At 31.3% G+C, this 26,243-nt stretch overlaps 1 protein-coding gene across 5 annotated transcripts; it reads right to left on the minus strand.

The window, feature by feature from the left end:
- Positions 1 to 25,715, minus strand: LOC129804194 (scavenger receptor class B member 1). 5 transcript variants are annotated; one of them, XM_055851296.1, is made up of 8 exons: positions 25,568 to 25,715; positions 19,521 to 19,642; positions 18,953 to 19,456; positions 7,781 to 7,872; positions 7,490 to 7,711; positions 3,599 to 3,889; positions 898 to 1,492; positions 1 to 604 (listed from the first exon to the last, which is right to left on the minus strand). In XM_055851296.1, the coding sequence occupies exons 3-8, from the start codon at positions 19,173 to 19,175 to the stop codon at positions 384 to 386; spliced, it is 1,644 nt and encodes a 547-aa protein (XP_055707271.1). In that variant the 5' UTR covers positions 19,176 to 19,456; positions 19,521 to 19,642; positions 25,568 to 25,715; the 3' UTR covers positions 1 to 383. The 5 variants fall into 5 exon arrangements, with proteins under 5 accessions (XP_055707271.1, XP_055707272.1, XP_055707269.1 ...); XM_055851297.1 differs by lacking the exon at positions 19,521 to 19,642; XM_055851294.1 differs by having other exon boundaries at positions 18,953 to 19,661.
- Between the last annotated feature and the right edge of the window lie 528 nt (positions 25,716 to 26,243).

Genomic DNA, 26,243 nt, shown 5'->3' on the forward strand with positions numbered 1-26,243 from the left:
TTTGTCTGATCAACAGCATATATATTTTCAGTATAAAATCCTACAGTAACAGAAATTGCAGAGAATATTCTCATATTACATTACAGCACCTAAAAAATGTATGACGCCTTATGCTGATAGGGATCTATCTGTTCTAATGATGATTGTGCCATTGGATGTTAGGAGCACGTGGCAATTTGCCAGGTGGTAGTTTTGTCAAATTGTGGATGAGAGGAAGCACAGGTGCAATTTGCATCACAGCACATAATCCCGGAAGCTGGGAAAGTTCCTCCTCTCTCTGCAAACACTATCAACTTGATCAATTTGGTTTGATCTCGCTGCTCCAATAAATAACACTCGTCTAAAATGGACCTAATTGGAGGGGTTGGAAGAGGTTTTGGTGGTTATTGCTTGGAGGACTTGCCACGATGCCAGCACACGCCAATGAGTAGGGCCAAGAAGGTGGCCGTGAGGAGGAGTGTGCCGTATCTCAATCCAATCTGAACGGCGTTCGCACTGAAGGAACTGTGGAAGATCAGCGAGATGAGTTCATCTGAAAATTCACCAGGAATCACTTCCAGCCAAAGAACAGGAAGAATATCCCCCTCCTCCAGTTCGCCTAAACCTAAAAAAAAGAACAAAAATACGCATTTGTTATTAAATCAGCTAATAAGACGTTCCAAAATACAATTAACATAACTGTTTAAAATATTTGCTAATTGAAGAATCTTCAAAAAAAGCTGATAATTCCAGATAATTTCTTCCAAGAATTATATTTATATTGATTTCTATTTGTTTACTCAATTTCCGTTTAAGCTTTTAATTAATTTTAAGTGATTTAATTAAGAAAGAAACCGAATTGTTTCAATTGTGCAATTTATTTATTAGATTCTATCATCATCATTGAATTTAACTCACCAGAAACCAACGATGGCTTGTGTACAACGACATTGATCTGAAATCTGGAGGCACCATCAATTGGGAAGGCCAATCTAGGATGAATATCTGCATAGGTGACGTGCTTTTCAGGATCAGGCTTCAATCCAGATATCCTATCATGAAGACTCTCATCCCCGGTGAAGAAGTGTGGGAATGATAGATAAATTGGGGCTCCATAGGCACAAATGGACGAGTTGAAGAGACCAGATTTAGGACATTCGTCAATGGGTTTGTGACAATAACAGTGATTGTCTGGATTTACCCGGGGATGAGCAAAGACATCATCGGGGGCCCTGTACCTCCAGGCTGGAATCCCATCAAACAATGTTACATCCTTCTCGTATTCCAGAGGGAACTTTCGACACATATCCTTGATATAAACTTCCAACTTATCCTTCGTCTGAAGCATATGCGGAGGGAATTGTGAGCCATCTGTACCTCCCATTAGATTGCACTCATCTCCTGCCCAAAAGTCAACTGAACTCTCTCCGTTCAGACTGAGAATCTTAGCCAGCTGCCGGATGTTGCCCTCGCCACTGTGGATGGTGAAGTTGTCCGGACTGGTAGTATTTCTCTAGAAAGAAATGTTTTAATATCAATTCAGATTAAGAAATGCTTTTTTAAACGTAAACAACATTCTTCTGCAGAAACTTTTGAAGAAAATAGCTCCAGAAGAGATATATTGATCTCAATAATTCTCCAGAATTATTGAGAATATGAATAATATATTTTTTTGAAAAAATAATTTGAGCACTTGCAATATATATTTAAACATATGCCGAAAATTTCATGAAGCTTGGTGTTTTTCTTCTCCTCCAAAAAAAAGTCGCGATAAACTGCTAAAGTTAGGCTTCCTAATTCAGGTTTCCCCCTTAAGTGTTTTCGGTTTAAGAATATACTTCAGTCAAGATGATTTTCCTTTGGCAAAGTTCATATGAAACATCAAAAGGAATATGCCTAACCTTGTGCCTAACAGTGTTTCGTGAAGACATGTGTGGTGCATCATAATCATCTTTATACGAAAGTCTCGCATCATGCAGACATCGAGTTAAAGAAAAAGAGTAATAACGGAAATGATTAAATAAAAAAAAAAACAAAAAATAACATTAAAAAATAGCAAAATACTATCCATTTTACAATGCGAATAAGAACTATTTTACACCCAATTAAAAAGAATAATTTGTATCTCTTAATTCGAGCTATCTAGCTAAAAAGAATAAGAATTACTCTGATAAAAAGTTAAAACAATTCTTCTGAATATTAAAATTAAGTAGAAATACAATAACCTCAAAAATGTAGTTAATCGAAAACCATAACGAAAATAAGTTAGTTTAACATGAATTTGGGTAAGTTCGACTTGTCTTTTTTCTGAGTAGAATAATTTTACAAATTAAAAACTTCCATTAAAGGATTTATGTTTTAATGACAAGATTCCCCAGAAAAGCTATGCAAGCCATTGTGAGGAGGCGTCGACCTCGAGGCAGACCTAGGACATGGTGGCTGAATCAAATTCAGAATCTTGCCTTGGAGCGCCTTGGGATCGAACCTGAACATCTTTCTGAAGTGGCGGAGGATCGACAAGCGTGGGATGCTAAATTGGATGTCATGGGCCCGCGACCCCATAGGGATAAGCGGTTTTGAAAATGATGATGATGATGATTTAATAACCAAAATCTCTTTAAGTATTGCCAAAGTAAGTATAAATAAGTAAGTAAGTATATATGTTTGATCCAACATTTTAGTACTATCACTATTAACGATATCTGGTTGGTTAGAGCTTTGAATTCTTTGAATTTTTCAAGCTCTAACCCCTCTAACCACCTAAAGAAAAGCTATATAACTAATGATATTTATGGAAGGAAATATTTAATTACAGGTGCATACTTTTCCGACCAAATATTTTTTTGATTAATAAAAAAAATAAATAAATATATAATAAAAAACAATATTACAGAATAAAATTTAGATGTTATGTTCAAATTGTAAGATATTTTACTATTTAGTAATTAATAAGAGAAAGGTTTTCATGATCTTTATAAAAAAAATTTGCTTGATAATAATAGAATTTTTTCCTTGTTCCAGTTTTCTGCTTATTTTCAAAGTTAGGAATTGTATTATGATCAAGCGTAAAAGTCTTTGAATAAAATTCGATTAATTTTTTTATCATATTTTTTCCATGCCACTATTTCTAAGTTTAGGTAAAAATTTAATTAAATTTGCGAAAAATATCGTACGTTTGGGATGAAATTGACATTGAGGGACAATCTTAAGGATTTTATATGGCTTTTCTTATTCAAGAAATTATATTATTACTTCCAGAAGTTGTATTTATTCCATTTCTTAGACATCTTTCTTAGAATCATATTCATAAATATCTTAATGCGTGCTTTAATTTTAAATAAACAGATAATTAATCCATTTAAGGTATTTTGCATCTATTAATCCATTTTTCAGGTCAACCAAACAAATGTTTTCTTTATCATTTTATGTAAAATTGTTTTGTGGATACTGTAATGTTTCTTAGAATGAACAATGTATATTTTACTTGTTCCAAATATGTTTTATTCCTCGTTTTTTTTAAATTTTAAATTTGGTTATTCTATTATAATTAGTGTAATTAATTTTATCGCTGTTATTATGTTACAAAGCACAAGTTTCTCAATTTAATAATGTAACTTACATTGATGAGAAGCCCAAACTTTTCGAATGGTGGTTGCTCATCTGCAGGTAACATGGATTTAGATAGTGTTATGAGCTCATCCTCGTAGCCCCAGAGAAATTCCTTGACTGGAAGGGTTTTAAAGACAGTAGATCTGGTAGATTGCAGTGCTGCATTGAAACCAAGTTGCACGATAAAATTCCTATCCTTCACCTTTGCCATAGCTGTAAGCATTGGGATGTTTGGCACAACAACTGGATCCAAATCTGATCCCTCATTCATTTCTGGCAGATATCTGTCGACCCGCTTCTCCTATTGCCCCAAAAGAGAAATGAGGCCAAAAGTTAGTGGGATAAGCATCTTTTGGAAAGCATTTCAATTCATGTTATCAGCTGTCAGGCAATAGTTAAATATTGCATCTCAGATGAACATTTTCTATGCTCGTGGTGAAAACATTCCCTTATCTTTCCTGTCTATATTCGTCAATACAGTTTATTTTTATACTATCAGTTACGGAATCGATAAACAATTTCTCCCCCATTTGGCGGGAAAACCTGCGTGAAAAAATATACTCAAGATGAATCTTTTAATAGTAACTCATAGCTTCCGGAAAGATTTAGTGCAAATCTCTTTGAGGAAATTATACTAAACGTCATCAAATATTATTATAACTAATTGACCTCAATTAATATTGAGATGATCTTTCGATTTTTTATTCCTAGTGAGTAGAGATCTAAAAAGATCTTTGAACTTGCGCATATTTTATGTTTCTTGAAGGTGTTTCTCTGATCTTGAAGAGTTCAATTGCCTAAACTCATAACAACACACCTAGTTGAGTGTCTTTGAGTTTACGCAAGACTCATATGAAATAACAAACACACTGAGATAACTTTAAGCAAGGTATCAAATTTGTTGCTTTTAAAAATATGAGGAAGAAATGGCAAATTATTAACAATTTATGATCAAAGATAAGAAAAATGATTGCATTTTGTAGTCCAAAAGAAGCATTTTGAAAATACAAAATTATTCATGGAATGGTTATTTGTACTTCCGCATGCAAATATAGTAGATAAAAGGAATTGAATAATTTTGATGATCAGAAAATTTTATTTTTATTTTCTTGTAGGACTAATATTGTTAACCCATTGTCTTCCTGAGCAATATTTTTCGTAGTTTTATTTTTTATTTATTCATACACTCGAGCCCAATGCGCCCCATACCACTAAGATAACACAACATTTTCGTAGTTTTTTTTTATATTTTTAGATTTACTAAGAGATTGTTCAAAAATTTTGAAAAATAATTAAGGCAAACTTTCCTTTAATTAAAAGGTTCTCTTGTTCCCTCTACAAACTAGAGAAATTTATGTCCATATTGAAGAATTTTTGTTACACAAGCATCGGGAATTTGCTTCAATATGGATATAAATTTCTCTAGAGTGTAGAGGCCATAAGAATGCGGATTTGCATTCAAACTGAAATTATAATGAAATGCTGAGTATCCAAATATCATAAAAAACATATTTGAATAAAACAAAATTTTCTCTGCAATTTTCTACTCTACAGAAAATCATTTCTCATGTAATTTTATCTTTCGATAGTTTACGTATTTTGATGAAATTATACTATATTTATCTGGAAAATATGTTTTGATTTAGAAATTGAATAAAAGGAATGGGCTAAAAATTTTATGTCACTAAAGCAGTATATCATGCTCGATGTCCACTAAATTGATCAACACGATCAACAATTTAACATTAAACCATGCAAAATCATTAGGGTAAATGGATTTTTCTGCGATGTACATATCTAACAATTTTGCGAATTTTGCTTAAAGTGTTGAAAGTACAAAAGGTCGGGGAGCAGTTTCCTGTATCTAATATCTATTAATTTTAATTTAAAATAGCCTAGATTATTTTAATAGTTTAGTGAAAGCAATTGCGAATTATTTCCAAAATCTAAAAATATTAATAAAAGAATAAAAAATTAAAAGTTTTTTGGGTGCTTGAGGTAAGTAATTTAAGTAAAAAATTTTTCATAAATATTCTAGTTCAGCAATCCGTATTTTTAGTATTCCTAATTAGAGTCGAAGGAACACCTGTTTATCAGGGAATACTTATTCTTATTAGCAATTTCATCAAAATATTAAAATTTATTTAAAGTATCTAATTATATACAAATTTATTTTACATTCAAAATACTTACAAATTATTTACAAATTCTGTTTTTTTAATTTCTAGACAATACTTCCAAAGCAAAACCTTTTGTTTCTATTAATTGTTAAAATTTATATAATAAAATGCAAGTATAGGGGAAATAGGGCAGAATTAGCCAGCAGTAGAATTAGATAGTGGGGTGTTAAAATCTTTCTTAGAAAAAATATTGAGCTAATTATTATTAATTCAGAGTAATTAACTCCTTTTCTATCCATTGAAATGTTTATCAGTCTAATTTATTTACCTCTTTTATAAATTGTAAGAAAAGAGAAATTTCATTTGCCGATTAATTCCACACCGTTCTCCCCCAATACGACGTTTTTCATAAATTATTAGGGTAAATGTTCAAATTCAATATCTCAAATGGAACAAAATAGGGTGTCAATAGGTCATGCCACGAGTTCTTAAAGTGTCAATAGGAGTTTCTTCAATCCTATTAAATAATTATTTCATTATAGTATTTTCAAATGTTATTCTAAAACTTAATAGTTATTGTAATCTGAATAAAAATTTCTAAATTGAATAATGGTACAAAATGGCAAAAAGTCCCGTGCACCAAAAATAAATAATAATAATAATCTTAAACTATTAATTAAAACTTGGAGTTCGAGCAGTTAAAAAACACAGATTAATAGTAAAATTCTGTTATAAAAACGTATCCCTATCATATCGAACTTAAGTTATTCCTAATCTTTTTGCATTTCGAAGCTTAAGAAATATTTCCCCTGTATGAAAAAGTTGTACACTGAGAAAAAAAGAGGCTACAATTAACTTTTTTTCGTCATAACTTTAACACTTTTTGAGTGTAAAAATATATCAACATTTTTTAATGTTAATTTTACACCTTTTGAGGGTAAAATCAACATGAAAAAGGGTAACTTTAACCCATAACACACCTAAAAAGGGTAATATTTACACCGATTTCGGATCAATAATGCACGGTAAAATTAACATTTCCGGAATGTTATTTTAACTTTTTCCGATTTCTCTCAGTGTAGGTTTAGGAAATTTTTTATCCCGAGAAAAGTTCTTTTTTTTCGGTAAAATCATTTTGAATAAGGGGTCTTTTAAAATAAATGTTTAATGTTCAATAAATGCATCACATGAAGGGTTGCAGCATTGCTTATAGCCTTGTCGTAATTTTTGTCACAAAATAATTTTGAGAAATCACAAAATTGTGAATTGTGATGAGCTATCATAACACATTAAATACTTTTAATTTTGTATTTTTTAACATATTTATGCGTAAAAAATTAAAAATTTCTGCGATTTTACTGAAATTCAATAGATATAAATAAGTTTTTATTCCTTTATCATCTTTTTTTGTAAAACGTTTGAAACCATTTTAAAGTTTACTTTGAAAGGAAAAACTAACTCCAGTTCTGATGTACTGACTGATGATATCTACTAACTTACGTAGAAAACTTCCACACTATAAACAAATTAAAAAATAATTCAAATATTTCAGTAATATTCACAAAATATTTAAATTGATATTTCTGTGAATTTAGACAGAGTTTAATCTGTTTCACAAAATACAATGAATATTCTAATCCAGTAATATCTAGAAAATTCTTATCTTTCAAGTATACCTACACTTCAAATTGTATTGCTACTGAAACACGTTACTAGTGTTTATGAATGGAAATTTATAGTGCACTTAACAATAATAAAAAAAAAACAGAGAAATATCTCACCCTGTATGATATTGTGTTGTTTCCATTGAAGACAATATGTTCTTTGGTGAGTTTTTCATAGTAAACGTATGGACCAACTTCCTCTACTTCCAGCTTATCATCAATGCGCTCCATAAAGCGATCGATGTTGGTGTAATTGAAGACATACACCTTCAAGTAGCTGTGAAGAGGTGGATTTGCCCACCATTCGGCGGCCAATGTGTTTTCTTTTAAAACTAATCTCTGCGGAAGAAAAAAAATTCAAGATTTAATGATAAAATTGGCGCATTGCTTCCGTACGATAAAACTTACAGATATAAGTGTGTCATTGTAGATTTCCGTAAACCACATGATGAAGAATCCTGTGACACTTATCACAAATCCCATTAAGAGTAGAACAATTGCTGGAAGACAATTAAAATGTAAAAGATCATCCACTGTTGAATATGTAAAGTAGCATATATAGGCGAAGGTTAAACTTTAATAGTAAAGCTTATAGGGTGGAGAGAAAATATGGAAATTGAGGAAAATATAATTTTCTACTCTTATGATATGTCTGCAATTTTTCTCATCGTACATTGGCAATTAAAGAGTTGCAGGAAAATGATAATATTTACTGATAGATAGGAATCATATCATGAACAAATTAAAGTCACAGTTTTATGGAGCTTGGTAATTTTTTTAAGATGGTAATTAAAATTCAAACACGTGAATTTTAATTTTAACACGTTTTAGTGGAAATACTCAGAGTGTAATACCTCTTTGATTACACCTTATTACAGTTAATTTAGGCTCATATTACTCATTACATATGCACTCTAACAATCTCAATATTATTATTGTACAGTTTAACGCGTAGCACAACAATACAATATAAATGCTGTACAGAAAAAGAACTTTCTAGCATTTTTTGGATCAAATTTAATACAAATTTTGCAATAATATTCATTTCACGAAGTTATTGATAATATTTTGGAGTCATTTGATACAAAAAATTTAACAAAGAGAAAGATAATTCATCGAGAATTAATCAGAAAGAAATTTTCATTTTAGATACGCTTCGCCTCTTATGAAATTTATAGATAAAGTTTGACGAATTTTCAGTTGTAGAATTGAAAGTTGAAAAGTTGTTGAACATCTAGTGGAATTAAATAAACGAACCAAATATATAAAAAAAATTTTGCTACCTTCTTATCGAAAAATTACCTTTAAAATACAAATTCTGTTTCTTTTCAATAAGTTTGTCATAACGATCGAATTAATCATCTTCTTTTTTTAGATTTAAACAATTTTAAAAGACATTACTTATAACTTTTATAATAATAAAAATTCCGAATTCTTAAGATTGTTCTTATATGTTTTTATGGGTTTCTTATAGGAAAAAGATAAATCTTTTTTATGTAGGAATGAATATACAGGGTGGCTGAAAAAAAATCAACAAACTAAAACGCTGTATTATCCTCATTTTTTGTTTAACTCTTTTGAAATAAACACAAAATGGTAGTATACATCAAAATTTACAATTTTTTTCGGTTGTGTTCAATCTTATCTTGACTTAACTATGGTCTTAAGTCTGTCAGAAAATGCATCGCAGTTTGCACGAATACCAGCCCTGTGAATATCCAGCCATTTACGACGAAGGACTATCTTCAACTCATCGACACTTCGCTATTTTTTTAATAGTATCCTTGACCAACAAAATGCCTCTTTTGGAGAAGTCAAGCGGTTTTGCACTCGGGAACCGCGGTGGTCATTGTGCTCCAAAATTTAAAAAAGAAATATTTCAATTTTGGATTGTTTGGCGTGTGTTTGTTCGAACTTCCAGAATCGCTTACCGAAATTTTGGTATGCCCACGGCTTCAGGGGTCCTTCCGGGACAATTTCCAAATACGCATTAGCATTCATATTGACGCTGCAGCCCAAAAACCCCAGTGGAAATCGATAATTTGCTATCAGGGATGGCCAGGTTTTCAAATACGATATACAGTGGGACCAAGATAGAGTCAACCCCCGATAGTGTCAATCTCCAATAGAGTCAACAGCTATTTTTTTACTCTACGGACTCCGATAGAGTCAACTTGGATCCAAATTGACTCTGATAGAGTCAACTTTTCCATTATTATTGAACTAATAATATTTTATGACTTTTTCAAAATTAAAATCAATGTTTTGGTGTATCAATGTAATGCCCTAGACACACTTAAGACTTAAGCCGGCAAATGGCTTAGTGGAAAATGACGGAAATGAAGGATACACATTATTTCAAATATAATTATGCTAAGCCGTCTCTCGGCTAATCCTCAGGTCTGTCAAGGCCCTAAGGTTTTTAACACAAGAAAAAACAATATTATGATAAAATTCGTATATTAACCGTGTAATCAAATTTCGACAAAATTATTCTTTTTTGTGATTTTAAGCGTTTTGATCGATTGATAGTTCTCTGATCTTTGCTCTCTTGTCTTATGATTTTTTGATTAAGCCCTATGATCCCGTATGACGTGTTTTCCTGTAATCACAAAAAAAAATATTTTGACGCTGAAATGGGAGGGGAGGAAGGAAATGGGAGTCATAATAATAATCCCCAAGTTGACTTATAAGGGGGCCATATAAGGGACCCATATTTCAGAACAAGAAGAAAATGAGAAAAATTGGTTTTATTGCTCTTTTTGTGAAGTTTAGAGCGTTATTTGCATCAAAATTTTCAATAAATAAATATCTACCGGAGCTCTTCTAAAAAAAAAGAGAAAAAAAGAAATCTTTAAGACACCATTTCCTTATCTTAACATCGTGAATGAACTTCAATATTGTCATATTGATAGTAATTTTCACTTAAGATACTTACTAATAATAAAAATATTATGTAAAATCATTCCTTAATTTTCAACTTGTGCCCAAACATATGACTTTTTTGGATCAGAGGGTGTAGAATTTATGGGTTTATTAAATGAAATATTCTACTATCGTGTTAAATTTATCAATTATCTAGTACAAACATAAAATAATACCACTTTATATCAAAATTTCACATTTTAATTGATTTTTTCGGACTCCGATAGAGTCATCGAATCCAATGGGGTCAACAGGCCTGGAAATAATTAGTTGACTCTATCGAGGTCCCACTGTATTTGACTTTCGGTGACCATTCAAATGTCTAAAATCGTAAGATTTTCCCTTCAGGTAGAAGAAATCATTTTGTTTGCTGATCAATTGGTCAATTGGAATTTTTTCTAATAAAAAAGACGATATCTGCATCTGGCCTTAAACGTGTAAACCAAGTTACTTTTTTGGTCTAACGAGCATAACTTTTTTGAGTATCAATAAAATCTTGTCGTTTTGAAGATTTTAAAACTTCATATGCAGGTCCTTTTAAAATTTTTTTTAATGTTTCTTTGTGATATACGCGTCTCACGGACCGTTTGTCTACAGCTATGACGCGGATTTTGTTCAATTTGCTTATCTACCTTAACAACAATGACTATAGCGATGAAGCAATTTTTTTTACAACTTCATTAAAGCATTTTAAAATGCTACAATCCTTGTACCAAGATATGTTTCGAAAAATGAAAAGTTTAATTACATTTAAGTTTTGAGAAGCCCTCACAATAGCTGCATCCAAAAAATAGTGTAATCAAATTGTCACGTTTGAGTTCCATTATAAATTTAAGAAGTTTCACAAAATATTTTCGGAAATACTTTCGTGGGCTTTTAAGCAATAATGAGCTACAGTAGAGTCTCGCTATAGTCCATATTTGGTTTCAAATTTGACACTTGGGTCGCACTATAGTCCATGTAATTTTTTAAAATTATCAACGATTTTTAGTATTGAAATTGCTCGACGGCTTCCACTTTCTTTGTGATTGTGGTACTTGTCCTTGCTCTCTTCATTGTGAATCACAATTATCACAACTACTTAATAAAGTTTGCCAAAAATATTAAAATAATTATGCATGTCGCATACTAAAAAACATAACCTACCCAGCGAGCACCAAATGCTAACCGATTACAATTCAGCTGAAAACACATGTATTTTCAGCTGAATTCTGCTAATCTTGAAACAAAATTGGCGATTCAGTGCCATTTCCATATATTTGGTTAGCACTTTTTGTTCGACAACTGCTGATCAGTCAGCAAATTTTTGCTAGTCGATTCAGCAAAAATATGCTGAAAACGCTACTTTTTTCAGCTAAGTGTGCTCGCTGGGTAGCTTAAAATCAGTGTTTTGAAATCAACGGTCGATAAATTGTGGACTATAGAGCGATGGCCTATAGCGAAACTCTACTGTATAATTTTGCAAAAAACCCTCTGTCACAACCGGTTTGAAAGTTACGAGCTCTGAATCTTATTGCATTTTTCAGCCACCCTGTAGACTAGAGATATGTTTAATCCTAGAAAAGAAAATAATACAACCTTTTGATCTTAAATGCTAATTGTACAAAAAATGTATAAAGATTATTATTTAGGTATCAAAAAGTTTAATATTATATTGATCAAATTTAATTTTTTAACCTTCCACTACTTTTTCAGATCGTTAAAAATTTATGAAATCCAAATTTTCACTGCTATTCAGTGTTTTATTTTTTTTATTTATTATCACTTCGTAAAAATAAAAAAAGACCAGTGATAAGCCCAGATAAGCTTATGGTAGCTGAGATTCTTTACAGGCGACCTCGAAATGCGTAGAACTCGGGGTGCTTGCAACTCAGAATATGTGAAAATTCGATTGTGACTTGAATTTTGGAGATAAAAAATCGCGTCGAGTAAACTGTTTTTGTCGGTCGAAATGAATCAAATTGGCTCGATGCGATTCTTTAACCACAAGATTCAACTCACAATCGAATTTTCACGTATTTCGATGTTGCACGCATTTCGAGGATCGCCTGTAAAGAATCTCAGCTACCATAAGCTTATCTGGGCTTATCGAAAGTGTCTGAGAAATTATCTTCGGCCCATTTGGTACCACAAGTCTAAATTAAAATTGTAGGGGAAATTGAGGCAGTAGTAAACAAGGATTAGTTGTAACACTGATATTTATGCCTACGAAACTAGGACTTATGTCGACCATTTCCTTAGTAGAGAAGGCTCCCTAGTCCCTACAATTACCCCAAGTTTACTGCTGTCTCAGTTTCTCCTGAGTTCACATTTGCCGATAACTCTATCGTATGTTCCATATTCTTAAGTCCTATAGATTAATTTACCAAGTTTGTTGAAATTTGTAATGTTAATTGCACCATTTTCTGAAGGAGTGTGTGCAAATCTCTCTAAATTCATCTTTCATAAAAAAAATCTCAGTCTCAATAAAAAAAAACTCTTTTTTTTCATCATCTCTTTCTCATTGATAAATTAATTTTGGTGGCATAATAATCAATTATATTCTCATTATAACAAGCACAATCACTGTTATCGCTGCTTATGTTAAGTCATTGCAAGGCAATCGCTAATTATCTCCACGGGCCTAATAAATTACTGAATATGAGCCAGGAAATTGTTGCGCGGATGAATGCTTCCGACTCCCACAAAATCTCACAAATTTTATTTCATTTAGTCCCACTTTTTGGCGAGTAAAAAATTCACCAAGCTATATTTTGATATCAATGTGAAAGAAGAGAGAGAATAATTGGACTTATCTTTGTTTAGTAATGTCTTCGATTGGAAAACATTTACAGAAGTCTAACCATGATATCGCTTCTGTCTTGCAAAATTGTTTACACTCATAGATAGTGGCAGATATTAATTGTTTGTTGAGTAGAAAAAATCTCATACAATCACTTTCAATGTCTCTTGTGAATGTGCAATGTACTTCTGTTTCTCAATGGCAATTTCTCACACAATAATAATTTCTTTTCTATTTGAAACAACTGCATTTTAATAGTTAATTATATTCCTTGGAGCATTTTGCTCCCATTTAGCAGATCACAAAGGATTGCCAGTAGATGCTAGCAATTTACATCAATATTCTATTACGACTCTCCGAGAATTTTCTCGACATCGGAAAAATCCATTAAGTACATATCTCTGATTGTCATTGAAAAAAAAGACCAGTGTAGACAGCATTACAGTGACGGAAGATAGTGTGGACATCATAAAATTAAATGCTATGCATATTTCATTCACAATAATTCTCATTTAATTAGTAGTTGGAAGATTGAGATACTTTAAGACTGAATTCTAGTTAAACTTGTGTACTCACCCACAGTACCGGTTTTAATAGTTTATTATTTTGATTTAAGTATAATTTCTGCAAGATCTAATTTGGAAAAATCGCCTTATGCCAAATGAATTTATAACATTAAAGTTTTATTCTCAATATTTCAAAATTAATGCTTTTAATATATATGGAGCACCAAGATAACGCTTGAAAATATGATTTAAATTACTCACAGTTTCATCAATTATTGCGCAATGTGTTCATTAATTATTCTAAAATAACTGTGTGCCAATATGAAAACATAAAAAAATAATCATTTAAAAAATCATTATTGAATAATGAATAAATAAATTTTAATAAAGACCACTGTGACAAAGACATAGCAAGATTCTGCTAACAAAGAATGCAGTTTTGCTAAGAATTATGAATGAAACATGAGAGAAGCTATGTCAAATACATTTTTAGATTAAATTTTACTATACATATCGAATTAATTATAAAAGTTTCTATACTATTTTTAATCAATTCGGAATGTTATAAATCCTAAATAGTTATACAAAAAAGATAATACAGTAGAACCCCGCTATAGGCCATCGCTCTATAGTCCACAATTTATTGACCGTTGATTTGAAATCACTGATTTTTAGTTAGATTATGTTTTTTAGTGCGCGACATGCAATGTTGTCATAATTATTTTAATATTTTTGGCAAACTTAATTGAGTAATTGTGATAATTGTGATCCATAATGAAGAGAGCTAGGACAAGTACCACAATCGCAAAGAAAGTGGAAGCAGTCGAGCAATTTCAATACTCAAAGTCGTTGATAGTTTTAAAAAATGACATGGACTATAGTGCGACCGAAGTGTCAAATCTGGAACCAAATATGGCCTATAGTGAGGCTCTATTGTATGGAGAGTTTTACTTAAAAAAAAGCGTCGAGATACTATTTGGTGATAAGTTTGTTTAAAAGGGGTGGCAAAGCGTCCCCAGGATTTGCGAAATACTCGAACTCCTGACTTAGATGCCATACCTCAAAAGTACCTACTTTCGCATCATTTACTATTTATCGGTTTTCGATCGATTTAAACCTATTCAAAAATCACTCAAAAGACCCCCGAAAATACTCTTAAGAGTTGGGCATTTATTTTCGGTGGAAAATGAATGCCCGGAGAGGAAGGGGAGGGATGGGGGAAAATGAGGGGCATGTTAACTTATGGGGTCGATTTTTGGCGTAGCCCTCGAAGTCCCAATCCCAAGTCGCTATCTCTAACCGTTTGGCCTCAGGTAGATACAGATTTATCGATACTATACTGATTCAATAATAGAGGGAGGTGGGGCTATTTTGAGCTGTGGGGATACATTGATACGTGATTTTTTCGCATACTTCTAAAGGAAACTACGATTTAAACTAATGTAAGTTAAATAAACAAAACTATTATGGAAGTAAATAAAATAATTGTAAGACCATGCTTCCCTTGGAAGTATGCGAAAAAATCGTATATCAATGTAGCCCCACCTCCCCCTATCGAACACTTTTCATTAAATAAAGTAAAATTGTTGTTTGAGGCTCAGATTAGTCGATGCCAGATTAGGATACCCTTCTGCCTATTCCTGGGGATTGATGAATTATTATGATATCAAAAATCTACACTTTACTTAAAGCCTTTATATCGAAAGACAGTTCTATAGTCTCAAGTTGATCAACTAAGGAAAATTAGTACACACACACACACATTGGTACAGCTGCATTGCCGGGGAGCATGGAATCAGTCCGTTCATCAGACTTACAATTATTTCCAAGAAGTATAAGTTTAACTCGGCACAAGAATGAGTAGTATCCAAAGTACAAGATACCCACAAATACTACCATACCAACATCCCAAAATCTTATAAAGGATTTATGAAGTGTCTGCATTTTCAGGATCCCGAGCATCCCAGAATTATAGAGATTTCAAGATTATCGGAGTTTCTAATATCCCGGTACCCTTTCTTTTCGCTAAAACTGAAAAATCCGAATTTGATTATCCCGGAATCCGAAATTTAATTATTATTGAAATTGTGCTCACATATTTGGTAGATTACTGACAGCAACCTCAGATCAGTGCCCAAGAAGGAGCACCCGCGACGAATTCTCAATGTTGCCTGTAAACCCCCAATTGTAGTAGTAGATAGACAGTGTGGCTAATATTGCAGATCACAAATTTGATCACTGAGGAAGGCCCGTTAAAGCGTCGAAAACTTTGGCAAAGAATTTTGTGTTTTTTCATTCATTTTCAACCGCTTATCCCTATTGGGGTCGCGGGCCCATGACATCCAAATTAGCAGCCCACGCTTGTCGATCCTCCGCCACTTCAGGAAGATGTTCGGGTTCGATCCCGAGGCGTTCCAAGGCAAGATTCTGAATTTGATTCAGCCACCTTGTCCTAGGTCTGCCTCGAGGTCGAGGTCTCCTCACAATGGCTTGCATAGCTTTTCTGGGGAATCTTTCGAATTTTGTGTTTCCCTGTTCTAAATCCCTTGATGCATCCGGAGAGAATTCATCTCTTTGACGTTCTTAATGCTCACACACCGGAATTCCGAAATTTGAAAAACATTAGAATTTTGGAAATTCTAGACTTATTGGCTAAAGCTTAAAAACCAAAACCAATTAACTAGGAAAAAGTACGCTCCCTTCGAACGTTCATGCTTTCGAATAATGTAAATTTTCTTTTAGCTTTCCCAATAGACTTACACATTTCTATTAAATATTAGTTTGCTTATCATCAATTGTTGATAATTCCGTGATAACTTAGTGTAAAACTCTTACGAAAAACTAAAGAAATTTACATTATTCGAAGGCATGAACATTCGAAGAGAGAGCACTTTCCTCTAATCAAACATCGCGATAGGATTGAAGTATAGTATTTAATGGGATTAAATGGACTGAATACTTAATTGCATATGGTTAATCCGGTTATCCTTAAAAAGAAACATCGATAACTCATTTGTCAATATGCAAAATGTGACAAAATTAATAACGAGAAATCTGAAAATAATTGTTGTTAAAGAAAATAATATTAAAACCCCTAACTTTACCATTTAAAGGCGAGTGAGACACCGGTGTTTCAAAAACAAAAACAATTTTTGACTAGTCGTCTAAATATTCTGAAAAATTTGTTTGTATTTTTAGAAAACCGGTGTCGTACTCATCCTCAAAAGGTTAATGTATAATTTTCTGGAAATTTGCATACATATTTCTTCTAACCAAAAAAACAGATAAATTTATTTTAAAATAAATTTCAACATGTACACTGAGTGAGAGAAATCCGAAAAAGTTAAAATAACATTCCGGAAATGTTAATTTTACCCTGGAATATTGATCCGAAATCGGTGTAAATATTATGCTTTTTAGGTGTATTAGGGGTTAAAGTTACTCTTTTTCGTGTTATTTTTACCCTTAAAAAGGTGTAAAATTAACATTAAAAAATGTTGATATATTTTTATACTTAAAAACTGTTAAAGTTATCAGGAAAAAAGTTAATCGCACCCCCGTTTTTTTCTAGGTATAGACTAGGTATAGATTCCATAAAAAATAATATTCAATATTATTTTATTTAACAAAAAAAATTCTGAATTATTGTTATAATATCCTCTTTCGACATTTTCAAACAATATATATACTTTTGTCATTCACAATTTTGAAAAGAACTAAATGAATCAAATTATATAATAATAAATTTAGTCTTGCGTTGGAATATCTTCTAAAAAATTATAAATAAAAATACAGGAATAAAAAAACATATAGGGGAATCTGGGACAGTTGTATACACATGGGGTACTTATAAACACTGATTTTATGTCTTCGCCACTTTGACTTATGTCGACCATTTCTTCAGGAAACAAGGAACCCTATAGTATTTATGAAATATTTGTTTCGTCCTCTAAAGCCGATTTAAAAAAAAATGCAATATTTACAACTGCTCCATGTTTAATACTGTCCCAGTTCCCTCAAATACCTAAATATTTTTTATTTATTTTATAAATTATAATCCAGAAGAGTTTTTGTTATAATGGATTAATTTTTGTTACTATCAAAATTTTTTGTCTGGCAGTACTTACAATAAAATTTCAAAATTCGAGCGTTAAATATTTTTTTTTAGTTAAATAAAATTACTTCTACCCTTACATAGTTACAGCTTATTTCAAAAGCCATGTTTACAAAACAATTGTGTGCTCTCCATTATTTAACTATTTTACACATTTTTCCCACAATACCAATCAGTTAAAAAATAAGTGTGCTTATGAAGGAACCACACTTATAAATACTGAAATTGAAAAATTTATATGTAAATCAATATATAAATAAAATCAGTTTGAATAATTGATAAATAATCCATGTGCAAATTACTTGTTGCAAAAAAAAGATGAAACCAGTTTGCGAAATTAAACTCTTCTGTGATGTTTATGATGTGTCAGCTGCATTTGATTAATTTTTCTGTAATTAAAATTTTATGACAATACGTTCTTAGCCGTGCTTTTTTACAATTTTACATAACATCTACAGTTCATTGACATTGGAATCGATTTCAAGTTTTTTTTCTAAATTGTAATTGCTCTTCAAGCTTGATCTTTACTTTATATTTTCGGTTCGTTTTCTTTTTCAATCACAACAATTATTTCAGGAAATGAATAGAAAAGAAAATTTAAATAAATTTTCATTTCAAATATTATATATTGAACTGCAATAAAAATTAAGTTTAATTAATAATTTTTTGAGGAGCTATTTTTCTACTATATAAGGGTTATTCTTTATAAATCGCTTTTGTATTTGAATGAATGAATTATCACATCGTTTAAGAGGAAATGCTACTAAAAATCTTTAATTACTAATCACTATCATTTGTGCTTTTTCCCTCTTTTCCTCGATTTCTTTGGAAGAAAAATTATGCCCGATAAGGAGTGATTAACTGACAAAAAAAAGACTCTTCCATGCGTGTTTTTGTGTCCTTTTTTTGTCGTTAATGTCTTTCCTCTATGTCTGGTAAAAAAAATTCTTCAAGTGTTATCGATGTTTTCAAAACTTGAACTCAACAAAGATAGGTCACAGCAAGGGTCAGAACGTCAGTGATAACGAGAATTGAGAGTACTTGTAGCTCAAAGTAAAGAAGTCAGCAACTCTAGACAACTTATGGGAACTGGCCATTAAAAACTCCAGCACAATACGCAGAATCTTGAGAAAACTAAATGGCTCTAATGTTGCAGAACCCGGAAAGGGTATCGCATAGAGACAGATTAGAAAATATTTCCGCATTTTGGGTTTCTTTCTTTTTGGTTTAGTGGATTCATGAACATAACTCACCTAATAGAGTGATTTTCTTCTTCTTGGCCACACTGGCTTTTCCTTCATTTTTGGACGAGCTGCTACCGAAGAGATCCAGCAATGTGTCCAGGAAGGTCTTCTTCTTCTCCACAATTGGGGTAAATTGGTAAGCCGTGGTAGGAACTATCTGTTCTTTGGCCGGATTTTGAAGCATCCGTTCCTCCTCATCGCGATTCAATGAGGTTTCCTTAGACTCTGCCATCTCTCCTGGCTGATTTAGGATCTTCCTCTACACGACTGAGCACTATAAGGTCGAAGGGCACTTTCGCGCGCAATTTAGAGACTTTTATATTCTCACACGAAACTCACTCTAGAATCTCTCACGAGGCATCCCTAAGCTCCTTGGTGAACACCAAGTGACTCTGGTCAAGTACAGTTCACAACTGAAGTTTTTAGAGAATGCCCAGAGCGAAATCTCTCTCCCAGATTCAGATGGAGTCCCCTTATCACATCGATGCCACATGGAGGGAGCTATTCACGCAGCTAAACGAGAAGTTACCCTGATAACATTCCCAGAGCTCAACAAGATGATGAACTTGGTGCGTACCACTTTCGATTTATCACAACATTGGATATGTTCACATAATACTTGACTCTTTTATCAGGCAAACTCCCGTAGTATTGCGTGTATTTAGCCACAGCGTGTATTCTGATTTGCCCAAGATAATTCTATATTTGAAAAAAAAATCTGCAACTGCCTTGTGAGTCATGTGTGGACAGAAGCCGGGAGAATGCACCAAGATAAGGTCGCATTTCTTTCCCAATCATATTTAACTACGAAGAGAAAAATCTACGACACTTTTTCAATGATTAAACAAAGCAGCATTATTTACGATGAAAATGTAATAAAATTTCAAGAAGTAATTAAAAAAGGTTTGTAATTATACAATTAGCTAGAAAACATTTTTTTATGGTTGTGTTAATTCAAATTAGTTGTATATATTGAAATTTTCCATGTTTCTAAACTCATTTGGGGAACACCATCGCCTTACGTTTAGAATTCTTCTTATAAAATACCGAACGACAGTTTTATTTAAATTTAGAATATTTTAAATAAATTTAGTATATAGATTTTTTTTTTAATTTTCAGCAATTACCGCAATTACACATAAAAACAGAAATCTCTTAAATCCAACATATTCATAAATTTGACGTGGATATCAAAAGCAACTATGAGGGATCTTAAAAACTTCATCAAACACTTAAAAAAATAAATACAGTGTGACCTCGATAGAGTCAATCTCCAATAGAGTCAACAGCTATTTTTTTACTTTACGGACTCCTATAGAGTCAACTTGGACCCAAATTGACTCCGATAGAGTCAATTTTTCCATTATTATTGAACTAATAATATTGTATAACTTTTTCGAAATTAAAATCAGTGTTTTGGTGTATCAAATGTATCGTTTTGGACACAAGAAAAACAAAATATAAAAATTAAATGTCCTTCCTTTGACTGGTTTTAGGATTTTAATCGCTTCCTGCATGTTTATAATGAGTTTGTTAAAATGAATTATTCTGATTATTCTACGTTTGGTTGTGTTCCAAAAACAAAGTTTTCGAAAACAATTAGTTTTCTTTTAATATGGAGAAGTGTTAAACAAATAAGAGTAAAGCTACGTTAAAAAGTAAACTCTTCTTAAAAAATATTCTTAGGAAAAATAAATCGTGCAAAAGGACATCTTTGGACACCTTTGGACACAAAAAGTTTTAAGGATTTTCCGTACAACTACCTTATTTTTCACTTAGTTTTTAGGATTGAAAAAGTCAGAAGGGTCTTGCATAATCTTGAACAAATTTTTTCTTTTAAATATTTTTCTGTTTATCAATAATAACACATGGAAAAAATATCTTCTGGAAATTTCTAATAATTCAGAACTAAGCTAAATGGTTATAGAGCCCTAATTTCTGTTACTAGGTGGCCAGAGGGAACCTTTAAATTTTTTGCTCGCTTTTTTTCGAAATCACGAACATAGATCGCAACTTATAAGACAAAATATCATGTAAAACACAACCGAAAAGGATATTTTTTTTTGTTTAAAATTTTTCCAAGAATCCAAATTTTATTATTCAAAAATCCTTCGTTCACGGACTAGTTTTATTAATCTGCTAAATAGACATATTTGGTTTTTTGACTTTAGTTGAATCTATTCTGAGTGTAATTATGCCGACCGCAAAGATATTTTTTTCATAGAGGTATCTCAAAAAATAAGAACTCAATTGCTAAATTTAAAAATTATTAAATGTAAATTTTATAAAATACTGTTCAATCCTTGTGTACTTTTATATGCTAAAGAATTTGCGGTATAAAAATTATCATACTGAAAAAAAATTAAAAATATGTTTTACTTTTTGGTCTTCAAGACCTATGTGTATCTTCTTAACCCATTCGCATATAACGCATTATTTCAAATCAAATCATATACATAAATTAGAAGATTTTGGATTATTTATTTCTAGTTCTAGTTTTCTTTAGTTCTTCAGTTTGTTGCGCCTTTGTCGTGTCGCGGAATGCTATGGCAGTTTAATCACGAAGTCACTCACGGACAATTCGACATCGCGTCGATTTTGATAATATTTTCCTTTATTCTCTTTTCTGATTTGAATTCTCACTGTCAAATTAATTTCTTACATAGTTACACAACATTATTAAAAAGTGTTTGTAATAAATTTATATAAAAACAAATCAGTGACAGTTAAGATGCGTATTCGTTAACGCCTCCCCAACCTTTTTCATAGTTTTTTTTTCATTTTCCAATAAATCATCTATTTTTCTGTGAGAAACAAATTCCACAATAAAATTAACATTTTGTCACCAGTATTTCTAGTTACATTTGCTAAATAGATTAACCGGCGAATAAAAATGAACATATGTAAACTATTTTATATCGGCAAGAAATAAATAAACGCACCGGATATGACGCTTGTTTAATTATTATTTTTCCATTAGACTTTTAAAATAGTAAAATAATTATGATTAAAGAATCGTTTCAACTTACAATCCTTCACTTCGCATAGAGTGAAAGGAACACCTATTGACACTTTAAGAATTTATCATGCCATATTATCTTATTGATCTTATTGACACTTTCAATACCGATTAGGATATGAAATTTAAACATCACTTCTTATAATAAAAGGGAGATTACAGAAAAAACATCATATTACTTCCATTTTACCAGATACATTAAATATTTCATCATTTTGACAAAAGTATCAATAGGGTTCCCTGTGGAAGAGGTGTTCCTTCAACCCTATGAAGTTGAAATATTTTGGTAAGCGTAAAACACATGGAAGGTTAAATAAAGCATAATTTTGATTTAGTCTTCTACAAGATAGTTTCATCCTTTTCCGAAATAGAATAGCTCATTTTCCGATACATTTATTAACAAATATTCTTATTAATTTAAAACGTTCTTATAGGAACTTTATCCGCGTCTAGACTTTTAAAAATATTTTGGAAAAATTCCCAAATATACTAATATTATAATAGGGGAAAATGGAGCTACTTTTAGTTGTAAGGATACATTGATATAGGATTCTTTTTGTATATTTCTAAAGAAAGCTGAACCTTGCCATAATTTACATTATGTTTAAACTCAGTTTCCTTTAGAAATATAATGCGAAAAACTCGGTTATCAATGTAGTCCTACAGCTCAAAGTAGCCCCACCTCCCCCTACTAGAGTAAACATCAACAGCACTCTTAGAAAAGTTTAGACGTGATTACTAATGAAAATTTGTTGTTCGGGCGATTATTATCAAATCTATTTAAAATAGTTCTTATATTCTTAAAACATTATACTCATAATAAATTTATTAGTAGTGAGAATATAAGACAATATTTACGTGGATAAGTTGCGGCAATTATTTCATAATGCTTTCATACAATTATATTTGCTTGTGTTAATTAAATGAAATCATTATCCCAACTAATATTGGTCACTAATTCCTTTTAGTTCTCACAACCAATGTAAATAGATGTAAAATGTAATGTAAATGTAATGTAATGTAATGTAATGTAAAATGTAAACTACTTTTCCAATAGTAAAGAGTGGTTTTTATTTTAGTAATGCGTTGAAGCTCTTTCGAATTTTAAGCAACTAATAAGAAATATGCATCACAATGAATGCTATATAGTAACCACAACTAATATGATATAGTTATTACAGCCAATAAGATGGGTATCAACCCCATTTATTTAGTAATTGGAACTAATATGTTATAGTACCCATTACTATTTTGATTTAGTTGTGATAACTAAATGAAAAGGATACTTTAACTAACTGTGGTCAACTATTTCATTTAGTTACCCAAACTAAATATATAGTTGGGTCTATACTTACTATATTTTATAGTTCTAATAACTGCATATGAGCTTGTACGAACTAATTTTTTCTAAGAGTGAGGCATAAATAATTAGCTACAGTAAATAAATTTTGATTAGCTTTTTTATTAAATACTTTTAAAACATTAACCGTTTAATGACGAGACCCTTTTCACGGACTAAAAATCAGCAATAAAAATTAAACTGAGAAACATATAATCAATGATAAGTCTTACATCTAACCTTGGATAGTCCAACAGAGTCTGATTCGGTGTATTTTGTGCTTCTATGAACGATAGGGACAAAAATATCCCAAAAATTTAAGTAATTTTTCTGACAATACCAATGAATAATATTTTTCGCTTTAATGAAAAATATTACGTATGAATATTGTAGTTTTTATTGCCAAAAGGGTTTTTCTTAAAAAAAATTGGAAGTATAAAAATAAATAAAATCAATTATGAATTTTAGAATTTAAAAATTCGCCATTTTTGAGCTTAAATATTTACTACATAGCAAATAGCAAGAGACTTGCAAAAAATATTCTAGATTCCCAACCTTCTACTTTAAAATTATGTACAGACATAAGAAAAAAATAACTTTAGGTAGTCAGGAAAAATTATTTTCTTGGTGGGACACTGGTGTTCCAATCGTCCATAAAGGGTTAAGACGTTAAGGACATTAGGACATTAAGAGAAATATCTAGTAAATTTATTTTATATAGGAAATTTATTGTGAAACTTCATTTATTTATTATTAAACTTTATTTATTTATTCCTTGTTCTGAATCTGAATTTAAATATAATTTTTGTCTGTCTTAATATGCATTTCAAATCATTTTCCAAAATTATATTTTTTTCTCAGAAAGCGTTTTTGGCTTTGCTAATTCAGTAATGAGGCTTTTCTTATCTAAATCAGTTTCAGAAAATAAAAATAATTTTAAAACCAATTCTAGCACTTCTCATTAGGACTTTGCGCCAAAGAAAAAATAAACAAGGAATCAATTGGTTATTTCTACAATCTTTGTTCTTTGTCAATAATCTCCAGAATTTTTCAGATTTTTCATGAAATCTTAATTTTTTAGAAAATTTTCCGATTAACTACATTTTTATTTGAGAGAAAAATAGTTTTTAGTGATAGTTGTAGATAAAGGTAAAATTTTCTGAAGAGTGTTCTAATATTAGAAAACCCTCAAGTCTTGTAAAAGCTCCTCGAAAGATATCCTTATTGTAATATATGTTTTATTCAAGGCCATAAGGGAGACTGGGGCAAAAAGTCACAAATCGAAAATTTTAAAATTCAATATCTTCCAAGATAAATAAGATAGCGGATTAATTTTTTTCCATAGATAGCCTCCATAGGTCTTCTTCAATGTCATAAGTTTGTTATAATTTGAACAAGGAATTTATAAAATAAAAAATATCGAAATTTTTGGCTATCTATTTTAGATATCAATAGCTACTTATATTAAATTTGATGCACTGGTGAATATTTCCCAAATTTTCTGGATATTCTTTGAATACGAATCCGCTATCTATTTTAGAATATTACAAAGATTCTTTTCTCCAGAATTCCTTTTATTAAAAACGACCACTTGGGTTAAAACGTATCAAAAGCTATGGAGCAAAAAGTACCAAAAACCGAAACAATTTCTTATGTCCCACGGTGAAAAGAAACGTCAATGCTATGTATCGCCGCTTGTTGTTTGCATTGGTCAAACGATTTGCAGTCTTTTGTGTGTTTTTTTGTAAAATAGCTTAAAATGCGCGTTTGTCGCTCAGATAGAGAAACGGTGTTTTACAAAGGTGTAGAAGAATAAATTTTCTATGAAAATATGTAATCTAGGTATTTTACTTAAATTTACGGAATCCCGTTATAAAGCGAATCAAAATGTGATAGTATCTTATGCCTGATACTATTTACCATAGCATTTTTGAGAATGATTACAAAATTACCTTTCAGAAAACGGTTCGATAAATATATTTCCTTACAAAATAGAGGAAAATGGCTTTCACAGAGTTATAGAGTGGTAAATTTCCTATAAAACTGTGCTAATTAGAAATTTTGGAGGTGCTCGGGTAGCTTGTAAAAAATAAAATATTCGTTTTGTGACTTTTTTGCCCCAGTCTCCCCTATCTATATTCATTTCATTTAGGTATATTTCCCTTGTAATTTCCTCCATTTGAACTAAATTCTTGAATAAAAGAAAAATTGTCGTAGATTTATCCTTTCATTAAATTTGGAGTGAAATCCTTCTTAAAACACCAACCACAAATTATTCACAAAACATTTTAAATCACTTTTATAGAATCTAACTGTGAACTATAAACACATTTTCACTGCAAATACTTCTAAGAAAATCTCGTTAGCTCGAGAAAAACTCCTTCCTCACTCTCCGAGTGATAACAAGAAACTGTGTTGACATGAGCATTGTGTATTAATATTAGAAATCAATCTTGCATGCTTGCAATAGTGTGATAAAATTACACCTGTAATTATGGGTGTCATTTTCATTAATTAATTCCTATTCGCCTCCGCGCACGCATTTGTGGATTATTCACGTGTTCCTCGAGAAACATCGGGAGCATTGAAATCAAGAATGTGATGAGAATCTGTCGACACCTCCTCCAAAGATCTATTAATTCCTGAAATTTGAGGTCGTATGCCTAATAATAATTCTCAATTAAAACGTTTTGTTACTGCCAAATACCATTTAAAAAAGAATTTCCTGGCAATCAGTGGACAATTGTATTGAATTAGTGAGGGAAAAGTGTAGTAAATTGTTGTAGAGTGGCAGTTTATTTGAATAATTTGTAGGTTTGTGGGAAAAATTGGAAAATTAGAAGTTGCAAACGGAATTTTCTCGAGAATTTACTGGGGATTTTGGCGGGAAAAATAACGGTCAGGGTTTAAATTGACTTTTAGCTTCGCCATCTGCCGGAAAA

Source organism: Phlebotomus papatasi, chromosome 2 (assembly GCF_024763615.1).
Source record: "Phlebotomus papatasi isolate M1 chromosome 2, Ppap_2.1, whole genome shotgun sequence".
In the NCBI taxonomy this organism is placed as follows: Eukaryota; Metazoa; Arthropoda; class Insecta; order Diptera; family Psychodidae; genus Phlebotomus; species Phlebotomus papatasi.